The sequence below is a fragment of the Rhinopithecus roxellana genome, chromosome 13 (assembly GCF_007565055.1).
Source record: "Rhinopithecus roxellana isolate Shanxi Qingling chromosome 13, ASM756505v1, whole genome shotgun sequence".
Classification (NCBI taxonomy): domain Eukaryota; kingdom Metazoa; phylum Chordata; class Mammalia; order Primates; family Cercopithecidae; genus Rhinopithecus; species Rhinopithecus roxellana.
This window is the reverse complement of record NC_044561.1, coordinates 100,735,470-100,760,659: the sequence shown is the minus strand read 5'-3', so window position 1 is coordinate 100,760,659 and position 25,190 is coordinate 100,735,470. Positions and strand designations below refer to the sequence as shown.

Below are 25,190 nucleotides of genomic sequence, written 5' to 3'. Positions count from 1 at the left end.
TTTTCTCTCTCTTTTTTTTTTTTTTTTTTTTTTTGAGACGGACTCTTGCTCTGTCGCCGGGCTGGAGTGCAGTGGCGTGATCTTGGCTCACTGCAACCTCCGCCTCCCGGATTCAAGCAAATCTCCTGCCTCAGCCTCCTGAGTAGCTAGGATTACAGGCATGCGCCACCACACCCAGTTTACTTTTGTATTTTTAGTAGAGATGGGGTTTCATCATGTTGGCAAGGATGGTCTCTTTCTCCTGACTTTGTGATCCGCCTGTCTTGGCCTCCCAAAGTGCTGGGATTTACAGGTGTGAGCCACTGTGCCTGGCCCCGCCCCCTCTCTTACCATAAGCTCCTGTCTACACCCATACTCTAATACCTCCCCATGATATACCCATCCTTCGACCTCCTTAGGATCCTCATTCATGGAGCCCTCTGTTCTCTTGCTTTCTACATGCAGAACCCCCTTCTGTAGATGTTTCCCTCTCTGCCCCCCTTAGAGTGTAGCCACAGTCAGTTGCTTCAGTTTTTTTCTTGCCCTTTTCCTAACAACCTTGATCCTTTGTCCTTTGATTACACCTGTATGGTGCAGAACCACCTTCCAGTGCACCAGCCTCTCACCACCTCTGTACATGTACCCAGGCTGATGAGCACTGCCATGAGGTTCACACAGTAGGCAGATTGGGACTGCTACACATCCACAGGCACCAACCCCAACTGGGGTCCCACAGCCCTATTACATGGAGTCAGCCTGCATTCACTCACCACAAGGGCTCTACTTTTATTTATTTTTTATTTTTTATTTTAATTTTTTAGAGACACAGTCTCACTCTGTCACTCAGGCTGGAGTTCAGTGGTGCAGTCTTGGTCCACTGCAGCCTCAACCTCTTGGGCTCAGGTGATCCACCCACCTCAACCTCTCAAAGTGCTGGGATTACAAGTGTGAGCCATGACTGTCCGAAGCAACATTTTTGTAAGGTTGTTATCAGGTGTAATAGTGAGCGGAGTCACTCCCACTTCCACCTCTTGAATGTGGGCCCCAAATGGAGGAGATAACACCATGTAATCATCTCTGATTAAAAGCATAGGCTGCATCCTATAAGAAAGAACCCCACCACTTTAAGGACATTGTCTTGCAATTGGTGCTATAACCAAGTTGTCAGTAAATTTAGGTCAGCCACTTGTGAATGATGGGGTATAGGGTAAGGCCAATTGATCCCATGGCTGTGAGCCCACTGCTACCTTTCGTTGCTATGAAATGAGGTCCTTGATTAGCTGCAGTGCTTTGCAGAATGCCACAATGCTGGATAGAGCATTCTGTAAATCCACAGATGGTGGGTGCTGGAAAACACATTACAGGCAGGAAAGGCAAATCCACATTCAGAATATGTATCTGTTCCAGTGGGGGTAAGTCGTTGCCCTCTCTGAAATAGAAGAGACCCAATATAATCAACTTGTAGGCTGGTTCCTCCAGGAATGGTGCCATATTGGGGTCATGTATCGTCTTTGCTATTGGCAGTGTTACTTGGATTGGGAGGCTTCTAAGACAGCTACCCCAAGTTAGGTTAGCAGGGCTTTCAGGGAAAAGCTAGTCTCCTTGTAGACAGGAAGGCTTCCCTCTGGTAAGGGAAGCTCAGAATGACCTGGGAGTCCAAAATTGTCAGTTTCATGTGGATCTAACCAGATATCCCTCTTCCAAGTTTCAGGATCTCATTGTTTCCTATCAGTACCCTAATTTTCACATGAGAAATGGTGTGTTGGGGTGAATTCAACTGTTGTAATTCAACAACTCACACAAATTTGTGTTTGATTTTCAGCAATAGCAGCTACGTAGATACAAGAAATAAGATTCTTTTTTTTTTTTTTGAGACAGAGTTTTGCTCTTGTTGCCCAGGCTAGAGTGCAGTGGCACAATTTTGGCTCACTGCGACCTCCACCTCCAAGCATTCTCTTGTGTCAGCCTCCTGAGTAGCTGGGATTACAGGCACCCACCACCACGCCCAGCTAATTTTGTATTTTTAGTCGAGACGGGGTTTCGCCATGTTGGTCAGGCTGGTCTTGAACTTCTGACTTCAGGTGATCTGCCTGCCTCTGCCTCCCAAAATGCTGGGATTACAGATGCGAGCTACTGCACCCGGCTAAAATAAGATTTTTTTGGGGGGACTATTAGAGAAGCCTTCTGCCTCTTAGAACATGACTCAAGCTGAATGTTAACAGACCTCAGATCACTCTCTTTGTAAATGTTCAAGTGCACTCAAAATAATCCATCCTATGCCACCATCTATAAAGTCACCATTACTGCCACACTGGCAAATATAGAAGTCACTCCCACAGCACATGTTTCAGTTACTGTTTCACCACAGTAAACTGCAGGCTTGATGAATTGTGATGCAGGTGCATACAATGGGTTATAGCATCAGTTTTCCATTGACAAAGAGCTCAACACCAAGCCAGTTCCCAAATCCCATCTTTAAGGGGTCTATCTTCTGGGACTATTCCCGCTATACCACATCTGTACCAGTCTGGGTCCAGTCAGAAGACTTAATGTGGGAAGTTTAATATAAAGAATTATTGGCCTGGTGTGGTGGCTCACTCCTGTAATCCCAACACCTTGGGATACCAATGCTGGCGGGTCAGCTGAGGTCAGGAGTTTGAGACCAGCCTGGCCAACATGGTGAAACCCCATCTCTACTAAAAATACAAAAAATCAGCCAGGTGTGGTGGCGGGCGCCTGTAATCCCAGCTACTTGGGAGGATGAGGCAGGAAAATTCCTTGAACCTCGGAGGCAGAGGTTGCAGTGATCCCCGATCGCGCCACTGCACTCCAGCCTGGGCAACAAGAGCAAAACTCTGTCTCAAAAAAACAAAACAAAAAGGCTGGGTGCAGTGGCTCATGCCTGTAATCCCAGCACTTTGGGAGGCTGAGGCGAGCAGATCATGAGGTCGAGAAATTGAGGCCATCCTAGCCAACATGGTGAGGCCCCATCTCTACTAAAAATATGAAAATTATCTGGGTGTGGTGGTGCACACCTGTAGTCCCAGCTACTTGGGAGGCTGAGGCAGGACAATCGCTTGAACCTGGGAGGCAGAGGTTTCAGTGAGCCGAGATTGTGCCACTGCACTCCAGCCTGGCGACACAGCAAGATGCCATCTCCAAAGAAAAGAAAAATAAATTATTTAACTGTGATAAAGGAGTATATGATATGGCTGTACACGGTGGCTCATGCCTGTAATCCCAATACTTTGGGAGGCCGTGGCAGGCAGATCACACAAGTCCAGGAGTTTGAGACCAGCCTGGGCAACATGGTGAAACTCCATCTCTACAAAAAAAAAAAATTAGCTGGGGATGGTGGTGCACACCTGTAGTCCCAGCTACTCAGGAGGCTGAGGTGGCAGAGTCACCTGAGCCCTGGGAGGTCATGCCTACAGTGAACTGATCACACCACTGCTCTGTAGCCAGGGGATAGAGTAAAACTGTCTCAAAAAAAAAAAAAAAAAAAAAAGAAAGAAAAAGTATGAGATATAAGAAAATTTTATGATAGCCTAGGGCCAAGGAAGAGAAGGAAGAGTACCCTAGGAATGACAAACTTGGAAGAGGGAGCCTGTCTTCAGGCTAGGGTTCAGACCTCACTGGAAAAATACAGTTGCAGCACACTAGATGGCAGAGAAGTTGGTTTGCCCAGGTTAGAGCTGGTCTATAATATCAGACAAGCAAGAAGCAACCCTCTGGGGCCACAAGGGATATGAAGACGTAGGCAAGCTGCAACTCTTAGCCTGGAGTGTTGGGTGTACAGTGTGAATGGGAGTGCTGGTGCAGGCAGGAGGCCTGCAACACACAGTGTCAATATGGCAAACCAGGCCACGCGCGGTGGCTCGTGCCTGTAATCCCAGTACTTTGGAAGGCAGAGGTGGGCGGATCACCTGAGGTTGGAGGTTCGAGATCAGCCTGACCAACGTGGAGAAACCCCGTCTCTACTAAAAATACCAGTTTGAGACCAGCCTGTCCAAAGTGGTGAAACCACATCTCTACTAAAACTACAAAATTAGCTGGGCATGGTGGCACATGCCTGTAATCCCAGCTACTTGGGAGGCTGAGGCAGAGGTTGCAGTGAGCTGGTATTGCACCATTGCACTTCAGCCTGGGAAACAAGAGCGAAACTCCATCTCACAAAACAAAACAAAATAGGCCAGGCTTGGTGACTCACGCCTATAATTCCAGCCCTTTGGGAAGCTGAGGTGGGCAGATCACAAGGTCAGGAAATCAAGACCATCCTGGCTAACACGGTGAAACCCTGTCTCTACTAAAAATTAGCCGGGCGTGGTGGCAGGTGCCTGTAGTCCCAGCTACTCAGGAGGCTGAGGCAGGAGAATGGCGTCAACCCGGGAGGCGGAGCTTGCAGGAGCCGAAATTGCGCCACTGCACTCCAGCCTAGGCGACAGAGCGAGAATCCGCCAAAAAAAAAAAAGCCGGGCGCGGTGGCTCAAGCCTGTAATCCCAGCACTTTGGGAGGCCGAGACGGGCGGATCACGAGGTCAGGAGATCGAGACCATCCTGGCTAACACAGTGAAACCCTGTCTCTACTAAAAAATACAAAAAACTAGCCGGGCGTGATGGTGGGCGCCTGTAGTCCCAGCTACTCGGGAGGCTGAGGCAGGAGAATGGCGTAAACCCGGGAGGCGGAGCTTGCAGTGAGCTGAGATCCGGCCACTGCACTCCAGCCTGGGCGACAGAGCGAGACTCCGTCTCAAAAAATATGTATATATATGTGTGTGTGTGTGTGTGTGTGTATATATATATTTGTGTGTGTATATATATATATATTTATGTATATGGCAAGCCACAGCCAGTGGCTGGGTGTACAGGTGTGCAGAGGACGTTGGTTGAAAAACTAGTGTACAGGCAGGATGCAACCAGTGGCCAGACATCTCTGTATAGAGAGAAAGTGGGGACCTGGTGTGGGCAGGAAGCCTGGAGTGCAGCGTCTGTCGAGAGAGCTTGAGAAGGTGATCCGGAAAGGGCTGCGTTGTTGCTGAGGGACCATGCTTTGCGGATGCATGGCTGGGGCAGAGCAGTACTAGATGTTCTCACACCCTGACTGCTGGCTGACGGCCACCACTGGAAGCACAGGAGGGCCCCTTCCTAGTGCAGTGTCCTTCCAGCGCCCTCTGCTGAGAAAGCTTAACATGCTTACTATAAAATACGAGAAATGCTTAAAGGAATGCTGACCATTACCACGGAAGATGTGTTACAGGGTGAATTTGGAGCTGAGAATGCGTCGATAACTGGCATGCTAGATTTGTATGAGTATCTGTTTTCCTATCAGATGTTTTTTCACCCAATGATTTTAGTTATAGAAGGTCAAAAGAAATGCATATGGGTTGTAAATTCGAATAATGCCTAAGTATGTACAGACATACTTTGGAGATATTACAGGTTCAGTTCCAGACCACAACAATAAAATGAATATTGCAAAACACGTCACATGAATTTTTTTGGTTTCCCAGTCCATATGAAGTTTTATGTTTACAGTATCCTGTAGTATATTAGGTGTGCAATAGCGTTATATCTAAACAAATGTACGTAACTTAAAAACACTTTATTGCTAAAATATGCTAGTGATAATCAGAGTCTTAAGTAACGTGTAGTATTTTTGCTGGTAGAGGGTCTTGCCTCAATGGTGATGGCAACTAACTAATCTGAGTTGTGGTTGCTGAAGGTTAGGGTGGCTATCATAATTTCTTAAAACAACAATGAAGTTGCCACATCAGTGGGCTCTTCCTTTCATGAAAGGTTTCTTAGTAGCATGCAATGCTGTCTGGTAGCATTTTATCCACAGTAGAACTTTCAAAATTGGAGTTAATCCTTTCAAACCACGCCACTGCTTTATTAGCTAAGTATGTGTAATACTCTGAATCCTTTGTTGTCGTTTCAACAATGTTCTCAGTAGTAGATACCATCTCGAGAAACCACTTTCAGCTGGGCATGGTGGCTCATACCTATAGTCCCAGCACTTTGGGAGGCCAAGGTGGGCAGAGCACTTGAGGCCAGGAGTTTAAAACCAGCCTGGCCAAAATGGTGAAACCCTGTCTCTACTAAAAATACAAAAATTAGCTGGGTGTGGTGGTGGGTGCCTGTCATCCCAGCTACAGGAGGCCTAGGCAGGAGAATTGCTTGAACCTGGGAGACAGAGGTTGCAGTGAGCTGAGATCATGCCACTGCACTCCAGCCTGGGTGACAGAGCAAGACTCTGTCTCAAAACAAACAAACAAACAAACAACAACAACAACAAAAAACTACTTTCTTTGCTCATCCATAAGAAGCAAATCCTTTTTTGTTCAAGTGCTAAGATTGAAGCATTTCAGTCACATCTTCAGGCTCCACTTCTAATTCTGATTCTCTTGCTATTTCCACCACATCTGCAGAGACTTCTACTGAAGCCTTGAACCCCTCAAAGTCATCCATGAGGATTGGAATCAGCTTCTTCCAAACTCCTGTTAATGTTGATATTTTGACCTCCTCTCATGAATCATAAGTGTTGGTTTTTTTTTTTTTTAGACGAAGTCTCATTCTGTCACCCAGGCTGGAGTGCAGTAGCATGATCTCGGCTCACCACCTCCTGGGTTCAAGTGATTCTCCTGAGTAGCTGGGATTACAGGCACCCGCCACCACACCTGGCTAATTTATATATTTTTAGTAGAGACAGGATTTCACCATGTTGACCAGGCTGGTCTTGAACTCCTGACCTCAGGCAATCTGCCTGCCTCAGCCTCCCAAAATGCTGGGATTACAGGCATGAGCCACCATGCCCAGCCATGAATCGTAAGTGTTCTTAATGGCATCTAGAATGGTGACTCCTTTCCAGCCGAGATTGTACCACTGAAAACCTTTCCAGGCTTTCAATTTACTTTGTCCAGATCCATCAGAGGAATTACTAGCTGTGGCAGCTATAGCCTTATAAAATGTGTTTTTAGGCTGAGCACAGTGGTACACACCTGTAATGCCAGCACTTTGGGAGGCCAAGGTATAAGAATCACTTGAGGCCAGGATTTCAAGACCAGCCTGTCAACAGAGTGAGTCCCCGTCTCTACACACACACACACACAATTTTTTAGCCAGGTGCACTAGCATGCGCCAGTAGTCCCAGCTCCTCAGGAGGCTGAGGCTGGAGGATCACTTGAGCCCAGAAGTTTGAGGCTTCAAGGCTACAGTGAGCCATGATCACATCACTGCACTCCATCATGGGCAACAGAGCAAGACAATGTCTTTCTTTAAAAAAAAAAAAAAAAAAAAGAGAGAGAGAGAAAGAAAAAAAATGTATTTCTTATATAAGACTTGAAAATTGAGGCCGGGCGTGGTGGCTCACATCTGTAATCCCAACACTTTGGGAGGCCGAGGTGGGTGAATCACTTGAGGTCAGGAGTTTGAGACCCGCTTGGCCAACATGGTGAAACCCTGTCTCTGCTAAAAAAAAATAGAAAAATTAGCCAGGCATGGTGGCGCATGCCTATAGTTCCAGCTACTCAGGAGGCTGAGGCAGGATAATTGCTTGAACCTGGGAGGTGGAGGTTGTCTTGAGCTGAGATTGCACCACTGCACTCCAGCCTGGGCAACAGAGTGAGACTCCATCTCAAAAAAAAAAGGAAAAGAACATTGAAATCACTCTTTCCTTGATCCATGAGCTGCACAATGGATGTTGTGTTAGAAGGCATAAAGACAACATTAATCTCCTCATACATCTCCATCAGAGTTTTTGGGGGACCAGATATGTTGTCAATGAGCAGTAATTTTTTTTTTTTTTTTGAGTCGGACTCTTGCTCTGTCTCAGCTCACCGCAACCTCCACCTCCTGGGTTCAAGCAACTCCTCTGCCTCAGCCTCCCGAGCAGCTGGGACCACAGGTGCTTGCCACCATGCCTGGCTAATTTTTGTATTTTTAGTAGAGACGGGGTTTCACCATATTGGCCAGGTTGGTCTCAACTCCTGACCTTGTGATCTGCCTGCCTTGGCCTCCCAAAGTGCTGGGATTACAGGCGTGAGCCACCATGCCTGGCCAATGAGCAGTAATGTTTTTAAAGGAATCTTTTTTTGAGCAGTGGGTCTCAACAGTGGGCTTAAAACATTTAGTAAACCATGCTGTAAACGATGTGCTGTCATCTAGGATTTGTTATCCCATTTCTAGAGCACAGGTAGAGTAGATTTAGCATAATCCTTAAGGGTTCTAGGATTTCCAGAATGGTAAAATGAGCATTGGTCTCAACTTAAAGTCATTAGCTACGTTAGGCCCCAACAAGAGAGTCAGCCCTGTCCTCATATGCTTTGAAGCCAGGTGTTGACTTCTTTCTAGCTATGAAAGATCTAGATGGCATCTTCTTCCAATATAACACTGTTTTATCTACACTGAAAATCTGTTGTTTAGCCAGCCACTTTTGTCAATGATCTTTACTAGATCTTCTGGATAACTTGCTACAGCTTCTATGTCAGCACTTGCTGCTTCACCTTGTGCTTTTTTTTTATATTATAGAGATGGTTTCTTCCCTTAAACCTCATGAACAAACCTCTGCTAGTTTCAAACTTCTGCAGCTTCCTCACCTCTCTCAGCCTTTATAGAATTTAAGAGTTAGGGCTTTGCTCTGGATTAGGCTTTGACTTAAGGGAATGTTGTGATCTTATACATAGTTCACAAAAACTTTCTCCTTACCAGTAATAAGGCTACTTTACTTTCTTTATCATTCCTGTGTTCACTGGAGTAGCACTTTTAATTTCCTTCAATAACTTTTGCTTTACATTCACAACTTGGCTAACTGGCACACGAGGCCTGGCTTTTGGCCTGTCTTGGCTTCCCACATGCCTTCCTCACTAAGGTTAGTCATTTCTAGCTTTTGATTTAAAGTGAGAGATTTGCCACTCTTCTTTCACTTGAACAGTGAGAGGGTTTTTAATTTGCCTAATTTCCACACTGTGTGTCTCAGAGAATAGGAAGTCCTGGAGAGAGAGAGAGACGATGGGGAACAACTCATTGGTGGAGCATTCAGAACACGTACAACATTTATCCATTAAGCTCACCATCATGTATGGGCGTTGTTTGTGGCACCCCAAAACAATTATAGTAGTAACATCACTGATTGCAGATCACCTTATCAGATATAATAATAATGAAAAAGTTCAGAATATTGCAAGAATTACCAAATTGTGGCACAGAGGCATGAAGTGAGCACATGCTGTTGGAAAAATGACGCTGATAGATTTGCTTGACTCAGTGTTGCCACAAACCTTCAATTTGTAAAAATGCAGTAACTGCAAAGTGCAATAAAGCAAAGTGCAATAAAACAAAATGATGTATGCTAGTAGTATAAAAATGGACAGCTCTGCAGGTGTCTACCCCATCTACCACCCTCCCCAAAGGTAATCACTGTCTTTGTTTTAGTATGGAAGTCTCTTGAGCATTTATCTATATATTAACACAGAAGTAAAATAATGAAATAGCATTTATTGTGGTTCTTCCTATATGGCCCATTGTCTCATTTCAGGTATCAATTTGCACCAATTTGAAATGCCATCTTTATTATTTGCTCAATTTTGAGATCTTTTCCTAGACTCCATCCTCTTCCATTTATCTATTTGCACATTCTTGTGCCAAAATAATAGTTTTAATTAATTTTATCTAGTGTGTGATATCTGGTATACATCTGTTCTCATATTTTCAAAATGTTCTTTTTTTTTTTTTTTGAGGCGGAGTCTCGCTCTGTCTCCCAGACTGGAGTGCAGTGGCGCAATCTCGGCTTACTGCAAGCTCCGCCTCCCGGGTTCACGCCATTCTCCTGCCTCAGCCTCCCGAGTAGCTGGGACTACAGGCGCCCGCCACCTCGCCCGGCTAGTTTTTTATATTTTTAGTAGAGACGGGGTTTCACCATGTTAGCCAGGATGGTCTCGATCTCATGACCTCGTGATCCGCGCGTCTCGGCCTCCCAAAGTGCTGGGATTACAGGCTTGAGCCACCGCGCCCGGCCTCAAAATGTTCTTAAATATTTTGTGGTATTTCCTCTTTCAGATGACCTTTTTGCCCCTATATGAACTTTTTTTTTTCTTTTTTCTTTTTTTGAGACGGAATCTCCCTCAGTCGCCCAAGTTGGAGTGCAGTGGCACAATCTTGGCTCACTGCAACCCCCGCCTCCCAGGTTCAAGCGATTCTCATGCCTTAGCCTCCTGACTAGCTGGGATTACAGGCATGTGCCACCATGCCTGGCTAATTTTGTATTTTTAGTAGAGAGAGGGTTTTACCATGTTTGCCACGCTGGTCTCAAACTCCTGACCTCAGGGTGATCTTCCCACCTCGGCCTCCGAAAGTGCTGAGATTATAGGCGTGAGCCACTGCCCTATATGAACTTCAGAATCAGTTTGTGCATTACCCCTCCACCGGCCAGATAATTGGCAGAAGGTGTTTATTGGAATTCCTGTACATTTATAGATTATTTTGGATATTGCTGCATGTCTTTTATATCCTTGGAAAATACTTGATTTTGTAAAATTTTTCATTAGATTTATTATTTGATATCTTATAGTTTTATTGCCATAATTATTAGGATCTTTTAAAAGTTGTATTTCTTTCTTTCTTTTTTTTTTTGAGACGGAGTCTTGCTCTGTCGCCCAGACTAGAGTGCAGTGGTGCAGTCTCGGCTCACTGCAAGCTCCCCCTCCTGGGTTCACGCCATTCTCCTGCTTCAACCTCCTGAGTAGCTGGGACTACAGGCAGCTGGCGTGCAGTGGCGCAATCTTGGCTCACTGCAACCTCTGCCTCCTGGGTTCAAGTGATTCTCCTGCCTTAGCCTTCTGAGTAGCTGGGATTAGAGGTACCCATGACCATGCCCAGCTAATTTTTGCATTTTTATTTTTATTTTATTTATTTGTTTATTTATTTGTTGAGATGGAGTTTCACTCTTGCTGCCCAGGCTGGAGTGCAGTGGCATGATCCTGGCTCACTGCAGCCTCTGCCTCCTGGGCTCAAGCAATTCTCCTGCCTCAGCCTCCCGAGTAGCTGGAATTATAGGTGCCCGCCACCATGCCTAGCTAATTTCTGTATTTTTAGTAAAGACAGGGTTTCACCGTGTTGGTTAGGCTGGTCTCATACTCCTGACCTCAAGTGATCTGCCCACCTCACCTCGAAAAGTTTGTATTTCCAATCGATTCTTGTTATGGTATGAAAATTTCTGGGTATAGAAAATATATTGATTTTTGTTGATCACCCTACGCCCTCTGTGAGAGTCTCGTATTCATTGCTCCCTAGACTGCTTTGGGTTTGTTTTTTTTTTTCCTTTTTTGAGACAGGGTCTCACTTTGTCACCCAGGCTGGAGTGCAGTGACGCTATCTTGTCTCACTGCAGCCTCAACCTCCTGTGTTCAAGCGTTCCTCCTGCCTCAGCCCCCCAGGTAGCTGGCATGCTACTTGTAACTACAGGCATGCACCATCACATGCAGCTAATTTTTGTATTTTTTGTAAAGACAGGGTTTCTCCTTGTTGCCCAGGCTGGTCTCAGTCCGCTGAGCTCAAGCAATCTGCCCGCTTTGGCCCCCTAAAGTGCTCAGATTACAGGCATTAGCCACCACACCCCTTACTTTGGATTTTCTAAGTAGATAATCACATTATTTGCAAACAGAAACAACTCTGCTTGTTCGTCAAAATACAAATATCTCTTTATTTTTTCTTAAATTATGTTGCCTAGAACCACAACAAGGATGTCAAATAGTAGGTAATGGTGGGCATATTCCTGATCATTAATGAGAAGGTCCCTGAAATGATGCCGGCTGCAATACCCTTCTTAAACACTGTCTTCTCTCGGCACCCTGGAATAGTGCCCACTCCTTCTTTGTCCCTTTTGCTACCCCTTGTCCCCTGCTCTTGAGGTATGATGACGTGCCTCAAGCTCCCTACCCTGACTTCCCGTACAGCACACACTCGGTGATCCATGAGCATTTCACATGGCAGTCGTCTCATGCCTCGTTGTGATTTGTGATTTGGTTGCCTCCCATAAGCCAAGCATTGGCAGATTAACATCCCCAATCCAGGACTCCTCCCAGCACCATCTCACTGAAAAGCTCCTCTTGAATTTCTTTCAGGCACTGCTAACTCAGTACCTCTAAAACTAAGTTCATCGTCAGTAAGCATAGAGCTGAACCCCTGGGTATAAAGCCCACACCCTGATTCATTAAGAACCAGAAATAGGCCAGGCACTGCATCTCACGTCTGTAATACCAGCACTTTGGAGGCCAGGGTAGGAGGATTCCTTGAGCCCAGGAGTTTGAGACCAGCTTGGGCAACATGGGGAGAATCCATCTCTACAAAAAATACAAAAATTAGCCAGGTGTGGTAGTGCACCTTGGAGTTCCAGCTACCCAGGAGGCTGAGATGGGAGGATCTCTTGAGCCTGGGAGGTCGAAGCTGCAAAGAGCCGTGATTGTGACACTGCACCTCAGCCTGAGCAACGCAGCAAGACCCTCTCTCAAAAAAGAACTAGAAATAGAAGAAAGGCTTTCTTCTCTGAGAGACCCTTTCTGAGAGTCTCATTTCCTGCTAAAGCTGGCCTGAGCCAGCCACTTCACCTTAGTTCTATCTCAATTTGTGCCTTGGATGTTGGCCACACAGCCTGCCTGGCTCCAGAGCTCCTGCCATCCTTGGACACTTGCCCCAAGAACCACATCCTTCCCTGCCAACACCCTCTGCTCCCTCGCCTGCTGTCCGTAGGCATGCATGTGGTCAGTTCACCCAACTTTCTGGTCATCACCCTCCTCCCTGCCTCTGGGGGTAGGGGGTGGAGACTTCCTCTATGGCCTTGTGGAAGACAAATGGAGGCTTTAGGAATTCCTCTGGGGTTCATTCCATCCGGATGCAGGGAAATGAGGCTAATTTCTGCTCATCTCTGTGTGGGCAGGAAATATGAGCTGTACAGCATGGACTGGGACCTGAAGGAGGAACTCAGAGATTGCCTGGTGGCTGCTGCACCCTATGGGGGCCCCATTGGTATGTTGCCCCTCCACTACCATCTGCTCTGGGACCCTGGAATGAACTCAAGGTCATTGACTCCTGGGTCCTTGCTGTCAGGTTGTTCTTGTTGCCACCCCTACTCACCCTGCTGAGATGCTTTTACTTCTGGTTTTTATAGGCCTGCTTCACATGGGGTGGGCCTGGGGAGCCAGGACGTGAGGCCTACTTCACATGGGGTGGGCCTGGGGAGCTAGGACAGAAGGTCTCTTCTCAAACTGCAGCACTGCTGAGGAACCCCTGGCGGAAGGAGAAAGCTGCCAGTGTGAGGCCAGTGCTCGATATATACTCTGCTTCCGGCATGCCCCTGGCCAGCCTGCTGGTGAGCACTTCTGACGGTCCCTGGGGCTTGGGGCTGGACAGGGTTTCCTCATCTGAGGACAGCCTCAGGAACCTCTCTCCCCTGCAGTGGAAGAGTGGACCCGTGGTGTCCCTGGGCTGGTCAGCTGAGGAGGAGCTGCTCTGTGTGCAGGAAGATGGTGCTGTACTGGTTTACGGGCTTCATGGTGACTTCCGGAGACATTTCAGCATGGGCAATGTAGGGGTCACAGAGGGCTGGGGAAGCGGGGTAGAGTTTATGACCCTGTGGCTCCCTTAACCCATGGCCCCTCTCCTCAGGAAGTGCTCCAGAACCGCGTTCTGGATGCCCGGATCTTTCATACTGAGTTTGGTTCTGGAGTGGCCATCCTCACAGGGGCCCACCGCTTCACCCTCAGTGCCAATGTGGGTGACCTCAAACTCCGCCGGATGCCAGAGGTGCCAGGTAACCCTGACACTGCTGAGATAGCCAAGCAGTACCCACAGATGTGCCTCTAGCCTGTGAGACCCATAAAAGCAGAAGCTGTGGCTGAAGACCCATAGAAGCAGAAACTGTGGGCCTTGGTCATCCTAACACTGTCCTTTTCCCTGGACATAGGTCTGCAAAGTGCACCCTCCTGCTGGACTGCGCTGTGCCAGGACCGAGTGGCACACGTTCTTCTGGCTGTGGGGCCTGATCTTTATCTTTTGGACCATGCAGCCTGCTCCGCAGTGGTGAGGGCCCTGAGTGGGAATGAAGTGGAGGGGCTGGGTTAGGCAATAGGAAGGCTCTGAAAAGTCAGTATATATCTGTCCCACCCCTGTCCTGGTTCTGCCTCAGACGCCCCCTGGCCTGGCCCCAGGAGTAAGCAGCTTCCTACAGATGGCTGTCTCCTTCACCTACCGACACCTGGCACTCTTCACGGACACAGGCTACATCTGGATGGGAACGGCATCACTCAAGGTGTGATCCTGGGGCAACACAGGGGTACTATGCCTTGTCCAGGGTACAAGATCTTTTGGAGATGTGGGTGGGCTTTTCGACTAAAATGGTGACTACTGGGACAGGGCCATGACATTGCCCACACCATTTCAGGAGAAGCTATGTGAGTTCAACTGCAACATCCGGGCACCTCCAAAGCAGATGGTCTGGTGAGGATGGGGGTGTTATTGCTGGGGGTGCGGGTGAGACATAGCTTGCTTCCTGGGACAATCAGTTACTTGATTGGTCATGTCTACTGGCCAAGCCTAGTGGAGCTTGGATCTTACCTTCTCTGCCAGTGCACAGCTGAAGGAAACCATTGTCCTCTGTGGGCCACAGCTGCCTCGAGCTGAGGGCGCAGGGATAAGAGGGAAGTGGAGAAGTCGGTGTACAGTCAGGGATGCAAGTGTATACAGGCTGTCCCGAGACAAAGGGTTGTGAGCAGCCATGTGGGAGACATGGCTGTGGGACGGTGTCTAGCCGGTGTATGTATGCTGTTCACAGGTGCAGCCGTCCTCGTAGCAAGGAGAGGGCCGTGGTGGTGGCCTGGGAGAGGCGGCTGATGGTGGTGGGCGATGCATCTGAGAGCATCCAGTATCCTTGGAGGGCTGCCTGTGTGCGGAGGGTGGGGAGGGAAGGGTTCACCTGCCCCGTCCCATCTGTAGGTGATCTTAGGAGCCTTAACCAAGCTCAGGTTTGTGCTGGACGAGGACTCCTACCTGGTGCCTGAGCTTGATGGGGTCCGCATCTTCTCCCGCAGCACCCACGAGTTCCTGCATGAGGTTCCAGGTGAGGCCTTCACAAGGGCACCACGTAACCCAAGGCGGGGACTCATCGGCACCCCAGCTGCCCTGGGCCAGTGCCGCAGAGCAGGAATAGGATGTTGAGGCAGAGCTGAGGGTTTCCCTGCCTTTCTCCCTCACTCACCAACTCCTTTCCCCAGCGGCCAGCGAGGAGATCTTCAAAATTGCCTCAATGGCCCCCGGGGCGCTGCTCCTGGAGGCTCAGAAGGAGTATGAGGTAAAGCCCTGGGCTTCTCTCCCAGTCCCAGGATGGTTCCTCCTGCCCCTGCCCCTGCGTGGGCATGTGTGAGCATAGCCAGGTGCCACCTGTCAAGAGAGGGGTCCAGGCAGGACCCTGGTCTGGGCTGGGGAGGGCTGGCTCAGGTAGATTGAAGAGACACTGTGTCCTCCATGTGGTGTGATAGGGACGGGCAGGACATCCCCACTATCCCCACCCAGTCTGGGTTACTATTGGGAGGAGTTCTCAAGGACCCCCAAAGGCAGTTGCAGGCTGATATGGGATGATGTCTGTGGGTACCTCAGGTGGATTGAGTGGGCTGAGGGAGTTGGGGATCCAGCCTGTGCAGCCCCTCCAAACCAGTTTATTTGAACCACAACCCAGAATGGTTAGTGGCCAGATGTGGGAGTTTTCTCTGTCATGATGCTCTGGCTCTGGACTCCTCCCCACCAGAAAGAGAGCCAGAAGGCGGACGAGTACCTGCGGGAGATCCAGGAGCTGGGCCAGCTGACCCAGGCTGTGCAGCAGTGCATTGAGGCTGCAGGACATGAGCACCAGCCAGACATGCAGAAGAGTCTGCTCAGGGTTGGCCTGGATGGCCGGGCTGGAGAGGGTGGGGCTGGGAGGGGGTGGGATGGGTAGCAGGGAAGCTCTCTCCTATTGCCCTCTGGCTCTTCTCAGGCTGCTTCCTTCGGAAAGTGTTTCCTGGACAGATTTCCACCCAACAGCTTCGTGCACATGTGTCAGGACCTGCGTGTGCTCAATGCTGTTCGGGACTATCACATTGGGATCCCACTCACCTATAGCCAGTATCCCTGTGCATGCCAGAAGGGTACCTACAGCCAGGGGTGGCAGGGGAAGGGGCTGGAGATGCAGTCTGCAGGTACTTGGCAAGCAGGGCTTATTCTCCAGCTGGATCCTTAACCAAGGAAAATAAAGATACAAGCAACTCACCATCCAGGTGCTGCTGGACAGGTAGGGTAAGCCCAAGGGTGCAGTGAGGAGGCTGTCGGGGGTGGGCATTATAGTCTTGGGTGGGGTCTTATGTTTACTGCTCCTGACCTATCTCTCTAGGATGTGGGAGGCCTGACGTGCAGGCTGAGGCCACTCTGCTCCCTCTTTCTCCTCCACCTCATTCCTTGTATCCTTTACCTACTGGGTCTACCAGGCTTGTGTTGCGGAGGCTTTACCCCCTGGCCATCCAGATATGCGAGTACTTGCGCCTTCCTGAAGTACAGGGCGTCAGCAGGATCCTGGCCCACTGGGCCTGCTACAAGGCAAGGATGTGGGATGGGGTCCAAGGGCATTTAGGGGATTCCAGGCCCTGGTGAGGTGGAGGAAATAGAAAGTGTAGAACTGGGCCAGGCGCAGTGGCTCATGCCTGTAATCCCAACACTTTGGGAGGCCAAGGCGGGCAAATCACCTGAGGTCAGGCGTTCAAGACGAGTATGGCCAAAATGGTGAAACTAAAAATACAAAAATTACAAAATCTCTACTAAAAAAATAAAAATCAGCCAGACGTCGTGGCGCATGCCTGAAATCCTAGCTACCTGGGAGGCTGAGGCAGGAGAGTCACTTTCACGTGGGAGGTGGAAGTTGCAGTGAGCTGAGATTGCACTGCTGCACTCCAGCCTGGGCGACAGGCAAGACTGTCTCAGAAAAGAAAGAGAGAGAGATACAGAGAGAGAGAAAGAGAAGGAAGGAAGGGAGGGAGGGAGAAAGGGAGGAAGGGAACTGAAGGGCTGGGTCCTAAGGGCTTGCAGGAGTGGAGAGTGAGGAATAGCATCCAGATGTTTGTGACACCCCGCATCCCTTGCAGGTTCAACAGAAGGATGTCTCAGATGAGGATGTGGCTCGAGCCATTAACCAGAAGCTGGGGGACACGCCTGGTGTCTCTTACTCCGACATTGCTGCACGAGCCTATGGCTGTGGCCGCACAGAGCTGGCCATCAAGGTGTGGGTGCCCAGCCCTCCACAGACACTCTGATGTGGTTGTTCAGGGCCCCCACGCCAGCTCTTTCTCTTTGTGCCTTCCTTCTCACCTCACAGCTGCTGGAGTATGAGCCACGCTCAGGGGAGCAGGTACCCCTTCTCCTAAAGATGAAGAGGAGCAAACTGGCACTAAGCAAGGCCATTGAGAGCGGGGACACTGATCTGGGTGAGGGCAAGGCTGGGGGTCCCTGGGCTGAGTGGGAGCCTGGCTGGAGTTCCCACCTACCTTATTCTTCTGCAGTGTTCACGGTGTTGCTGCACCTGAAGAATGAGCTGAACCGAGGAGATTTTTTCATGACCCTTCGAAATCAGCCCATGGCCCTGAGTTTGTACCGACAGGTGTGTGTAGTGGGCAGGGTTGTGGTGGAGCCTTCTGAGCACTTGAGTTGGCCTTGCTGACTGATTGCCTGCCTGTGGCCCCAGTTCTGTAAGCATCAGGAGCTAGAGACGCTGAAGGACCTTTACAATCAGGATGACAATCACCAGGAATTGGGCAGCTTCCACATCCGAGCCAGCTATGCTGCAGAAGAGGTCTGAGGTCCATGGGGCGTGTGGGGCCTGTGGGCTGGGGCTGTTGGTCTGGTTCCTTCAGGAATCTAGGCCTTCATGTTGGGTGCACACTGCATCTGGTCCTCACTGTGAGGGAGAGTCTGACGTGAGGCCAGGATGGGGGTTAGTGTCAGAGGAGCTAGCCATCCCTCTACGACATCAGAGTGGTGCACCTAGCAGGGAAGGCTGACCCTGGCGACCCTGGGCGCAGGGATTGGGAAGAAGACTGTAGCCTGGGTGAGGAGGGTTGCATGCTGTGAGTTCAGGCCTTCTTTCTTGTCTTTGTAGCGTATTGAGGGGCGAGTAGCAGCTCTGCAAACAGCCGCCGATGCCTTCTACAAGGCCAAGAATGAGTTTGCAGCCAAGGTTTGGCCCATCTTGTTCTAAGAGCCTTCTCCTCTCCTGGTCTTCCCTCCTGGTCCCTCATCCCCATCATGCCTCATTATCCGGGTCCCCAGGCTACAGAGGATCAAATGCGACTCCTACGGCTGCAGCGGCGCCTAGAAGACGAGCTGGGGGGCCAGTTCCTAGACCTGTCTCTACATGACACGGTTACCACCCTCATTCTTGGCGGTCACAACAAGCGTGCAGAGCAGCTGGCACGTGACTTCCGCATCCCTGACAAGAGGTAGGTGAGGGCCCAGGCTGCATGTGGGTCCCAAGACCACCTGCCTCTCCTGCAACACCTCCAAGCCCAGCTTTCCTGCAGGCTCTGGTGGCTGAAGCTGACTGCCCTGGCAGATTTGGAGGACTGGGAAGAGCTAGAGAAGTTTTCCAAGAGCAAGAAATCACCCATTGGCTACCTGGTGAGGCAGGGTCCTCTCTCCAGCCCACTTCCAGTGAGGGTAGTCTTCGGGGGAGAGAGCTAGGCAGGGAGACAGGTAGGATGGCCCATTCATGCTCCTGTTCAGCTGCCCGCATAGTTAGCGAGTGCTTCCTGTATACACATTCGTGGGCAGGCACCATCCACTGTGTTGGGTGTATAGGAGGATGGGTCCAAGTTTGCCTGCAGATGTTACAGGGAGGGAGAATGAGCTGCTTTCCCCAGGGAGGGCCACAGGGGGCACCATGTGCTGGAGGGAAAGTCCTGTTTGAGGAGGGTGGAGGGGGGACAGGGAGGGTGCATATGGGAGGCAGTGGAGATACCGAGGGCTGTTTTCTGTGGTGGGTAGTTCAGAGGTGTAGAGGGGAGGTTTGAGAATGTTAATCACAGGAGAACACAGGAAATGTGAGGGCTGGTGGCAGGAACGCCCATTGCAAGGGGTAATGGTGGGTGGCAGAGCAGAATTGTGGAAATAATTGTCTCAAGGCTCTGACAGAGCTTTGGTTTAGGTGGTTTCTGCCCAAAGAATGTTGAGATCACAACTGTCTGTGCGTGGGGGCTGGGAGATTATGTGTACTGATGGGCGTATACATATAAAATATATATGGACGATGTATCCATTGGGCCTCTGCTCATAAGAGAGAGGACAGGAGGGCTGTGCGTTACCTTCTCCCTCCGCCTGCTTCCTCTCCTCCTAAGCCTTTTGTGGAGATCTGCATGAAACAACACAACAAATATGAAGCCAAGAAGTATGCTTCCCGTGTGGGTCCCGAGCAGAAGGTCAAGGCTTTGCTTCTTGTTGGGTGCGTCAACTGAGGGCATATGGGTGCTGGGTGGCTGAGCTGTGGGCTGGTGAGAGGCAGGGTTTGTGCCCTTGAGCAGCCCTGACACCACCTCCTCTCTTGCTCAAACCACAGCGATGTGGCTCAGGCTGCAGATGTGGCCATCGAACACCGGAATGAGGCTGAGCTGAGCCTCGTATTGTCCCACTGCACGGGAGCCACAGATGGGGCCACAGCTGACAAGATTCAACGGGCCAGGGCACAAGCCCAGAAGAAGTAAGGAGTCCATCCTGTACATCTCGAGCAAGGGGTTCCTCCCCTAGCACCTGGGCTTGGCAGAAGGGCCATAGTTCATCCAGCTCCTCCCCTAGAGCAATGCTGAGGAGGTGGGGCATGGTAGCAGGGCTCTCTGGTTTTAAATAAAGTTGGAACACTTTAGAGTGCTTGTCTTACACAGTCCAGCCTAAGCAAAGACAAGCTCAAGACAGGATCCTCCAGGCACCACAGCAAAACTCCATGTGTTCCATTGTATTGGGACTGGAGGTGGGGGCTTCTCCAGCCATACTTGGAAGAAATCTGTCCTCTCCACAGTTAACAAGGAAAGCTTTCACTAGCTCCCAGCCCCTAGGAGGATTATAGGGAGAGAAGGCACAAAACTTAAGCACCAATTCACCAAGAACACACTGTAAAGCATTCTGTGTGTGTGCGTGTAAACACGCAAGAACCATGCTAAACACTTTTACCGTTTGTACTTCATTTATTCCTCATGACAGCCCTGTGAGGTAACATGACCCCACTTTACAGAAAGGAGATTGAGGATGAGGGAGCTTGATAATAGCAAATATGTGGCAAAACAGAGATTTGAAACCCAGGGCCAAGTGCAAGCTGCAACTGGAATCGTGCCCTCTGTGAGAAGGGAGCCTGAGGCAAGGCCCCAATTTGCACTGCAGTGGCAATTGGAGGACTAATGAGAGGTGTGTGGCCTGTGGGCCATAGGGGTCAGGGGGTGGTGGCCTTTGGAACTCTTGCCCACTGAACTATGGTGAGCAATTCCAAGTTGTCTCTGGGCCAAATAGAAAAGGAGGATGGAAGATTTCAATTCTGCCAAAAAAAGAAGAACACTAGACCCACAATCTGTGGGAACACCCACGGGGTCCTCTGCTCTCCCTATCTAGCCTTCCATCTGGACTCCAGTGCACCTTGGCTTCATGCCCAGGGCCCCACCCAACACTGAGGGCATTGCCTTTTCCTTTGTTGCCCCCACTTTATCTACAAGGAGGAAACCACAGCCAGAGGGAGCGCAGGCCTCACTGGAGCTTCAGGCCTCTCCCTCTTTAACACCCCCAGGGCCGAACATGCTTTTAGAAAGAGAGAGAGAGACTCAGGCCCTGAGAAGGTATTTCTTTTTTTCCTTTTCCGAGCTGACTTGTAAATGAAAGTTTGTGAAAGTCCTTCAAGGAGATAATAAGTCAAATATTAAATAACTATCATGTTCACCATTTATTATGTGGGTCAAGAATCTGGACAGGTTATAACAGGGATGGTTTGTGTCTGTTTCATAGTGTCTGAGGCATCAACTGGAAGACTAAAAGGTTGACAGCTAGGGGCTGAAATCATGTGAAAGCTCGCTAACTCACATGCCTGGTGAGTGACGCTGGGCCTTAACTGGGACCTTAGCTGGGGTGGTCTGCCAGAACACCTGCAACACAGTGGCTGGGTCCCGAGGGCAAGCATCTCAAGAGGGAGCCAGATAGAATCTGGACTGCCTTTCTAACCTAGGTTTGGAAGTTACACCGTGTCACATCTGCTAGAGTGTTTGTCACAGCAGTTATATAGGCCCACCCCACCAATTTCAAGGGGAAATAGACTCCACCTCTTTTTTTTTTTTTTTTGCGGGGGGGGCGGGTGGTAGAGATGGGGTCTCGGGGATCTCCTTATGATGCCCAGGCTAGTTTTAAACTCCTGAGCTCAAGCAGTCCTCCCTCTTCAGCCTCTCAAAGTGCTAGGATTATAGCATGAGCCTCTGAACCTGGCCTGGACTCTTCCTCCTGACAAGAGAGTAGCAAGGTTCTGGAAATACTGTGACTAGTTTTTGGAATCACAATCTGGCACAGCTCATCAGCTTTCCATTTTGGAATCAGCAAACAAGAGGAAAGGAAATAATCCCCAATACTGGGCTCATCGTTCTGGGTTTTTGTTGTTTTTTTTTTTGTCTCCAGTCTTGGCCCCACAATTCTTCACTGCCCTGGTAGCTCTTTGATGCCTTTAAAAAATGTTTTCCCAGCTTTTCAAGTTCTCAGTGAAAAAGGATTGCTACCAAACAACAGTTTTCCTCTCTGGAAAGGGAGGCTTGGCCAGTGCTTTTAGAATGTACACAATATAAAACCCACATCCCCAAAGTAACATACAGTATATTTACTCATAGACTATGTAAACATTAAACACAATACACATGAAGTTTTAGAAATATGTAAGAAATGACTTTTTTTTTTTTTTTTTTTGAGACAGAGTCTCGCTCTGTCGCCCAGGATGCAGTGCAGTGGCCGGATCTCAGCTCACTGCAAGCTCCGCCTCCTGGGTCCACGCCATTCTCCTGCCTCAGCCTCCCGAGTAGCTGGGACCACAGGCGCCCGCCACCTCGCCCGGCTAGTTTTTTGTATTTTTAGTAGAGACGGGGTTTCACCGTGTTAGCCAGGATGGTCTCGATCTCCTGACCTCGTGATCCGCCCGTCTCGGCCTCCCAAAGTGCTGGGATTACAGGCTTGAGCCACCGCGCCTGGCCCCATTTTTCATATATTTCAAAGTAAGTTGCAGCATTAGTACACCTCCCCCTAAATACTTCAGAATGCATTTCAATAACGAGTTCATTTTCAGTTTGCAATTTTTTTTTTCTTTTCAGGCACAATCTACATACAATGCCATCCACAGATGTTAAATATAATTTTCTGAGTTTTGACAGATATATAAGTCTATAAATTGTGACATTTAAAATCCAGAACTGGGATTTTCTTTTTTCTTTTATTTTTCTTCTTTTTTTTTTTTTTTTTGAGACGGAGTCTCGCTCTGCCACCCAGGCTGGAGTGCAGTGGCCGGATCTCAGCTCACTGCAAGCTCCGCCTTCCGGGTTTACGCCATTCTCCTGCCACAGCCTCCTGAGTAGCTGGGACTACAGGCGCCCGCCACATCGCCCAGCTAGTTTTTTGTATTTTTTTAGTAGAGACGGGGTTTCACTGTGTTAGGCAGGATGGTCTCGATCTCCTGACCTCGTGATCCACCCGTCTCGGCCTCCCAAAGTGCTGGGATTACAGGCTTGAGCCACCGTGCCTGGCCGGATTTTCTTTTTTCAAATCCTTACTTGCTCAGTTGAAATTAGTGTGAGATGCCTTCTGCCCTGAGCAGATTGTACAGCAGGTCTATGCCTACAGGGGTGGGCAGGGCCAAGTTTTGTCCAATGTGTGGGGCTAGGATTGGGACTAGGACTGTGTAACTGGAAGCAAAGAATCTGGAAACATTTCTTCTCCTTATATCACTGGTAGCCAGTGCAGGGAGAATCAGGGCAAAGGCCGGGCATAGTGGCGCATCCCTATAATTCCAGCACTTTGGGAGGCTTAGGTGGGTGGATCACCTGGGGTCAGGAGTTTGAGACCAGCCTGGCCCACACGGTGAAACCCTGTCTCTAGTAAAAATACAAAAAAATTAGCTGGGGGTGGTGGCGGGCCCTGTAATTCCAGCTACTCAGAAGGCCAAGGCGGGAGAATCGCTTGATTGCTTGAACCCAGGAGGCGGAGGTTGCAGTGAGCTGAGATGGCGCCATTTCTCTCCAGCCTGGGCAACAAGGGGGAAAATTCGTCTTAAAAAAAAAAAAGAAAGAAAGAATCAGGGCAAAGGCTCCTACAACTCACCTTCTCAGGGTAAGGGGCTGTATGTCCTGTCTCTTTTAGATACAAAGTTTGAGTAAAAGGCTCTTAGGGTTGAATAGTGGCCTGCAAAGGGACTTGGCTCTCATTTACTTCACCTATCTTATTGCCTTGCTTCATTTTCATTTCAGCATTTAGGAAATTTTCCTGTTCATTTGTTTGTCTGTGTGCCTATCCAGAATGTAAGCTCCTGAGAGCAGAGGCCTCTTCTGTCCTCTTCTGTCTTATTCCCTGCTGTGCCCAGCACATGGTCTGCACTCAATAAGTATTTGTTGCGAGAATGACTCATTGTTTCATTTACTAGAAGGGGAAAGGAGGCCCCGAGAGGGGAAGTGACTTGCCTAAAGAAACAGGAGTCCTTTCCCCCTATCCTCCAGCTCTCCTGGTCCTCTCCTTTGCTCGTAAACCCTGTGACTGTTGGGGTACCTGTGGGATGGCTGAGAAATGCCTACCTGTAGGTATGTGCTCCTGTGGGCTGGGACTAATGCAGGACTAGGAGGAGGAGGGCTCTGCAGTTCCCCATTTGGGTAGGCTTGGGCACAGGAAACTGCTTCCCCTCCCTTCCTTAGTTCTCTTCTCTCCCAGGATAACCCTTTACTCTGTGATGATTATGGGTGAGGGAGCTCAGGACACTCTGGGAGCCAAGTAGGATGGAGGGCTGGGCAGGTCTCTACAGGCAGGCAGCTGAGGAGGGGGCTCTGTCTTCTTCCAATGGAAACAGCATCTGTGTGGTTGCTGAGCTGAACCCTCCTTCCCAGAGGGTCTCCAGGGTCTAGTTCTGTCACCCCTGTACACACACCACAAATGCTTTGACCATAGTGCATCTGTCTCATGGGGAGAAAGGACTTTCATTTCCTGAGAATGGGTTACTTGCCAAGCTGAACATGCCTAATTCTCAATACAGCCCTGGTAAGTTCCAGGAAGAGTTGCAGAGGGAGGCTCAGGTCACCCAGCACATGGTGGGGCTGGAGACCGGGCTCTCTGACTACCACGCCCAACAACAATTTTCCCAAGTGTGGTCATATCCAAATGGGGTCCTTCAGATAGTCTCAAAGATGAACACTTACTGCAATCACTATTTCAATTATATTAAAAATATAAGTAGCATGTCAACCCCTTCTAGGGTAACACAAATAAGCTACAAGTAAAAAACTAATCAACAAAAAAATATATTAAGAAATAATAGTGTAAATTAGATATAAGACAAAAGTAAGCCGGTGGAATTTGGTTCTAGAGCATAGGGCTGCCATCCTAGCTACTGGGGTACCTCCTGCGCTTGCAGTCATTACTTGTTAGGGGTTTTCATACTTTGACTTCCAGCTTTTCACTTTTCCATTCGGTGTCGGGGGGATAGATTGAGTTTGGACTTCCAGAGAAATGTGAATGCTGGGTGTGGGAAAGGATCCACCCTCACTGGGGTCTGACTGTTAGGAGACGAGGCCTGTGGACTGTGGGCCTTTGGGCTGGAGTGTCTATTGGTCAGAGGTGTCTTGGGTTCGGCCATTTCACCCACACCTCTAGGCTGGTCCTGCTGAGAGGGAGAGAGAGAGTCACAACTCCCACTCAAGGAGAGACTTCCCTGCTGGGGAGGGGATGGCCTGAGGCCCGCCCCACCCATATTCCCAGACCATGGCTCTGGTTAGCATGGACTAACATTCCACAATACGGAGGAGTGGGGCACGGAGTCCTAAACCGGCCTGGGTTGCGTTAGGGGGCCTCAGGGGCTGCCCGGTGTGGAGGAGAGAGACACCGCCACCTACCCCGGGAACCGCAGACCCTCGGTCGGGGATGAAGCGTTCCCTACCCGCAAG

The 25,190-nt window shown here is 49.4% G+C and overlaps 1 protein-coding gene across 3 annotated transcripts in view; it reads left to right on the top strand.

Moving 5' to 3' along the window:
• The window catches only part of VPS16 (VPS16 core subunit of CORVET and HOPS complexes), a 33,211-nt gene that overhangs the window by 6,774 nt on the left and 1,247 nt on the right, over positions 1-25,190 (top strand). The window contains exons 2-25 of one of the 3 annotated variants that reach the window (XR_004052919.1): positions 12,908-12,996; positions 13,242-13,339; positions 13,427-13,555; positions 13,636-13,780; positions 13,934-14,049; positions 14,156-14,278; positions 14,411-14,466; positions 14,801-14,890; positions 14,991-15,085; positions 15,240-15,316; positions 15,770-15,901; positions 15,998-16,125; positions 16,256-16,291; positions 16,485-16,593; positions 17,136-17,270; positions 17,366-17,474; positions 17,550-17,647; positions 17,732-17,839; positions 18,146-18,223; positions 18,316-18,485; positions 18,567-18,663; positions 19,380-19,483; positions 19,598-19,738; positions 21,025-21,106. Coding sequence is in view for 2 of the 3 variants with exons in the window: in XM_030915902.1 (XP_030771762.1) it covers positions 12,908-12,996; positions 13,242-13,339; positions 13,427-13,555; positions 13,636-13,780; positions 13,934-14,049; positions 14,156-14,278; positions 14,411-14,466; positions 14,801-14,890; positions 14,991-15,085; positions 15,240-15,316; positions 15,770-15,901; positions 15,998-16,125; positions 16,256-16,291; positions 16,485-16,593; positions 17,136-17,270; positions 17,366-17,474; positions 17,550-17,647; positions 17,732-17,839; positions 18,146-18,223; positions 18,316-18,485; positions 18,567-18,663; positions 19,380-19,483; positions 19,598-19,738; positions 21,025-21,031 (2,470 nt within the window). In the remaining variant the exon portion in view is untranslated. Of the gene's footprint in view, positions 1-12,907; positions 12,997-13,241; positions 13,340-13,426; positions 13,556-13,635; positions 13,781-13,933; positions 14,050-14,155; positions 14,279-14,410; positions 14,467-14,800; positions 14,891-14,990; positions 15,086-15,239; positions 15,317-15,769; positions 15,902-15,997; positions 16,126-16,255; positions 16,292-16,484; positions 16,594-17,135; positions 17,271-17,365; positions 17,475-17,549; positions 17,648-17,731; positions 17,840-18,145; positions 18,224-18,315; positions 18,486-18,566; positions 18,664-19,379; positions 19,484-19,597; positions 19,899-21,024; positions 21,281-25,190 lie in introns of those variants that run through there. The other 2 variants (XM_030915902.1, XM_010378995.2) reach the window with 2 other exon arrangements.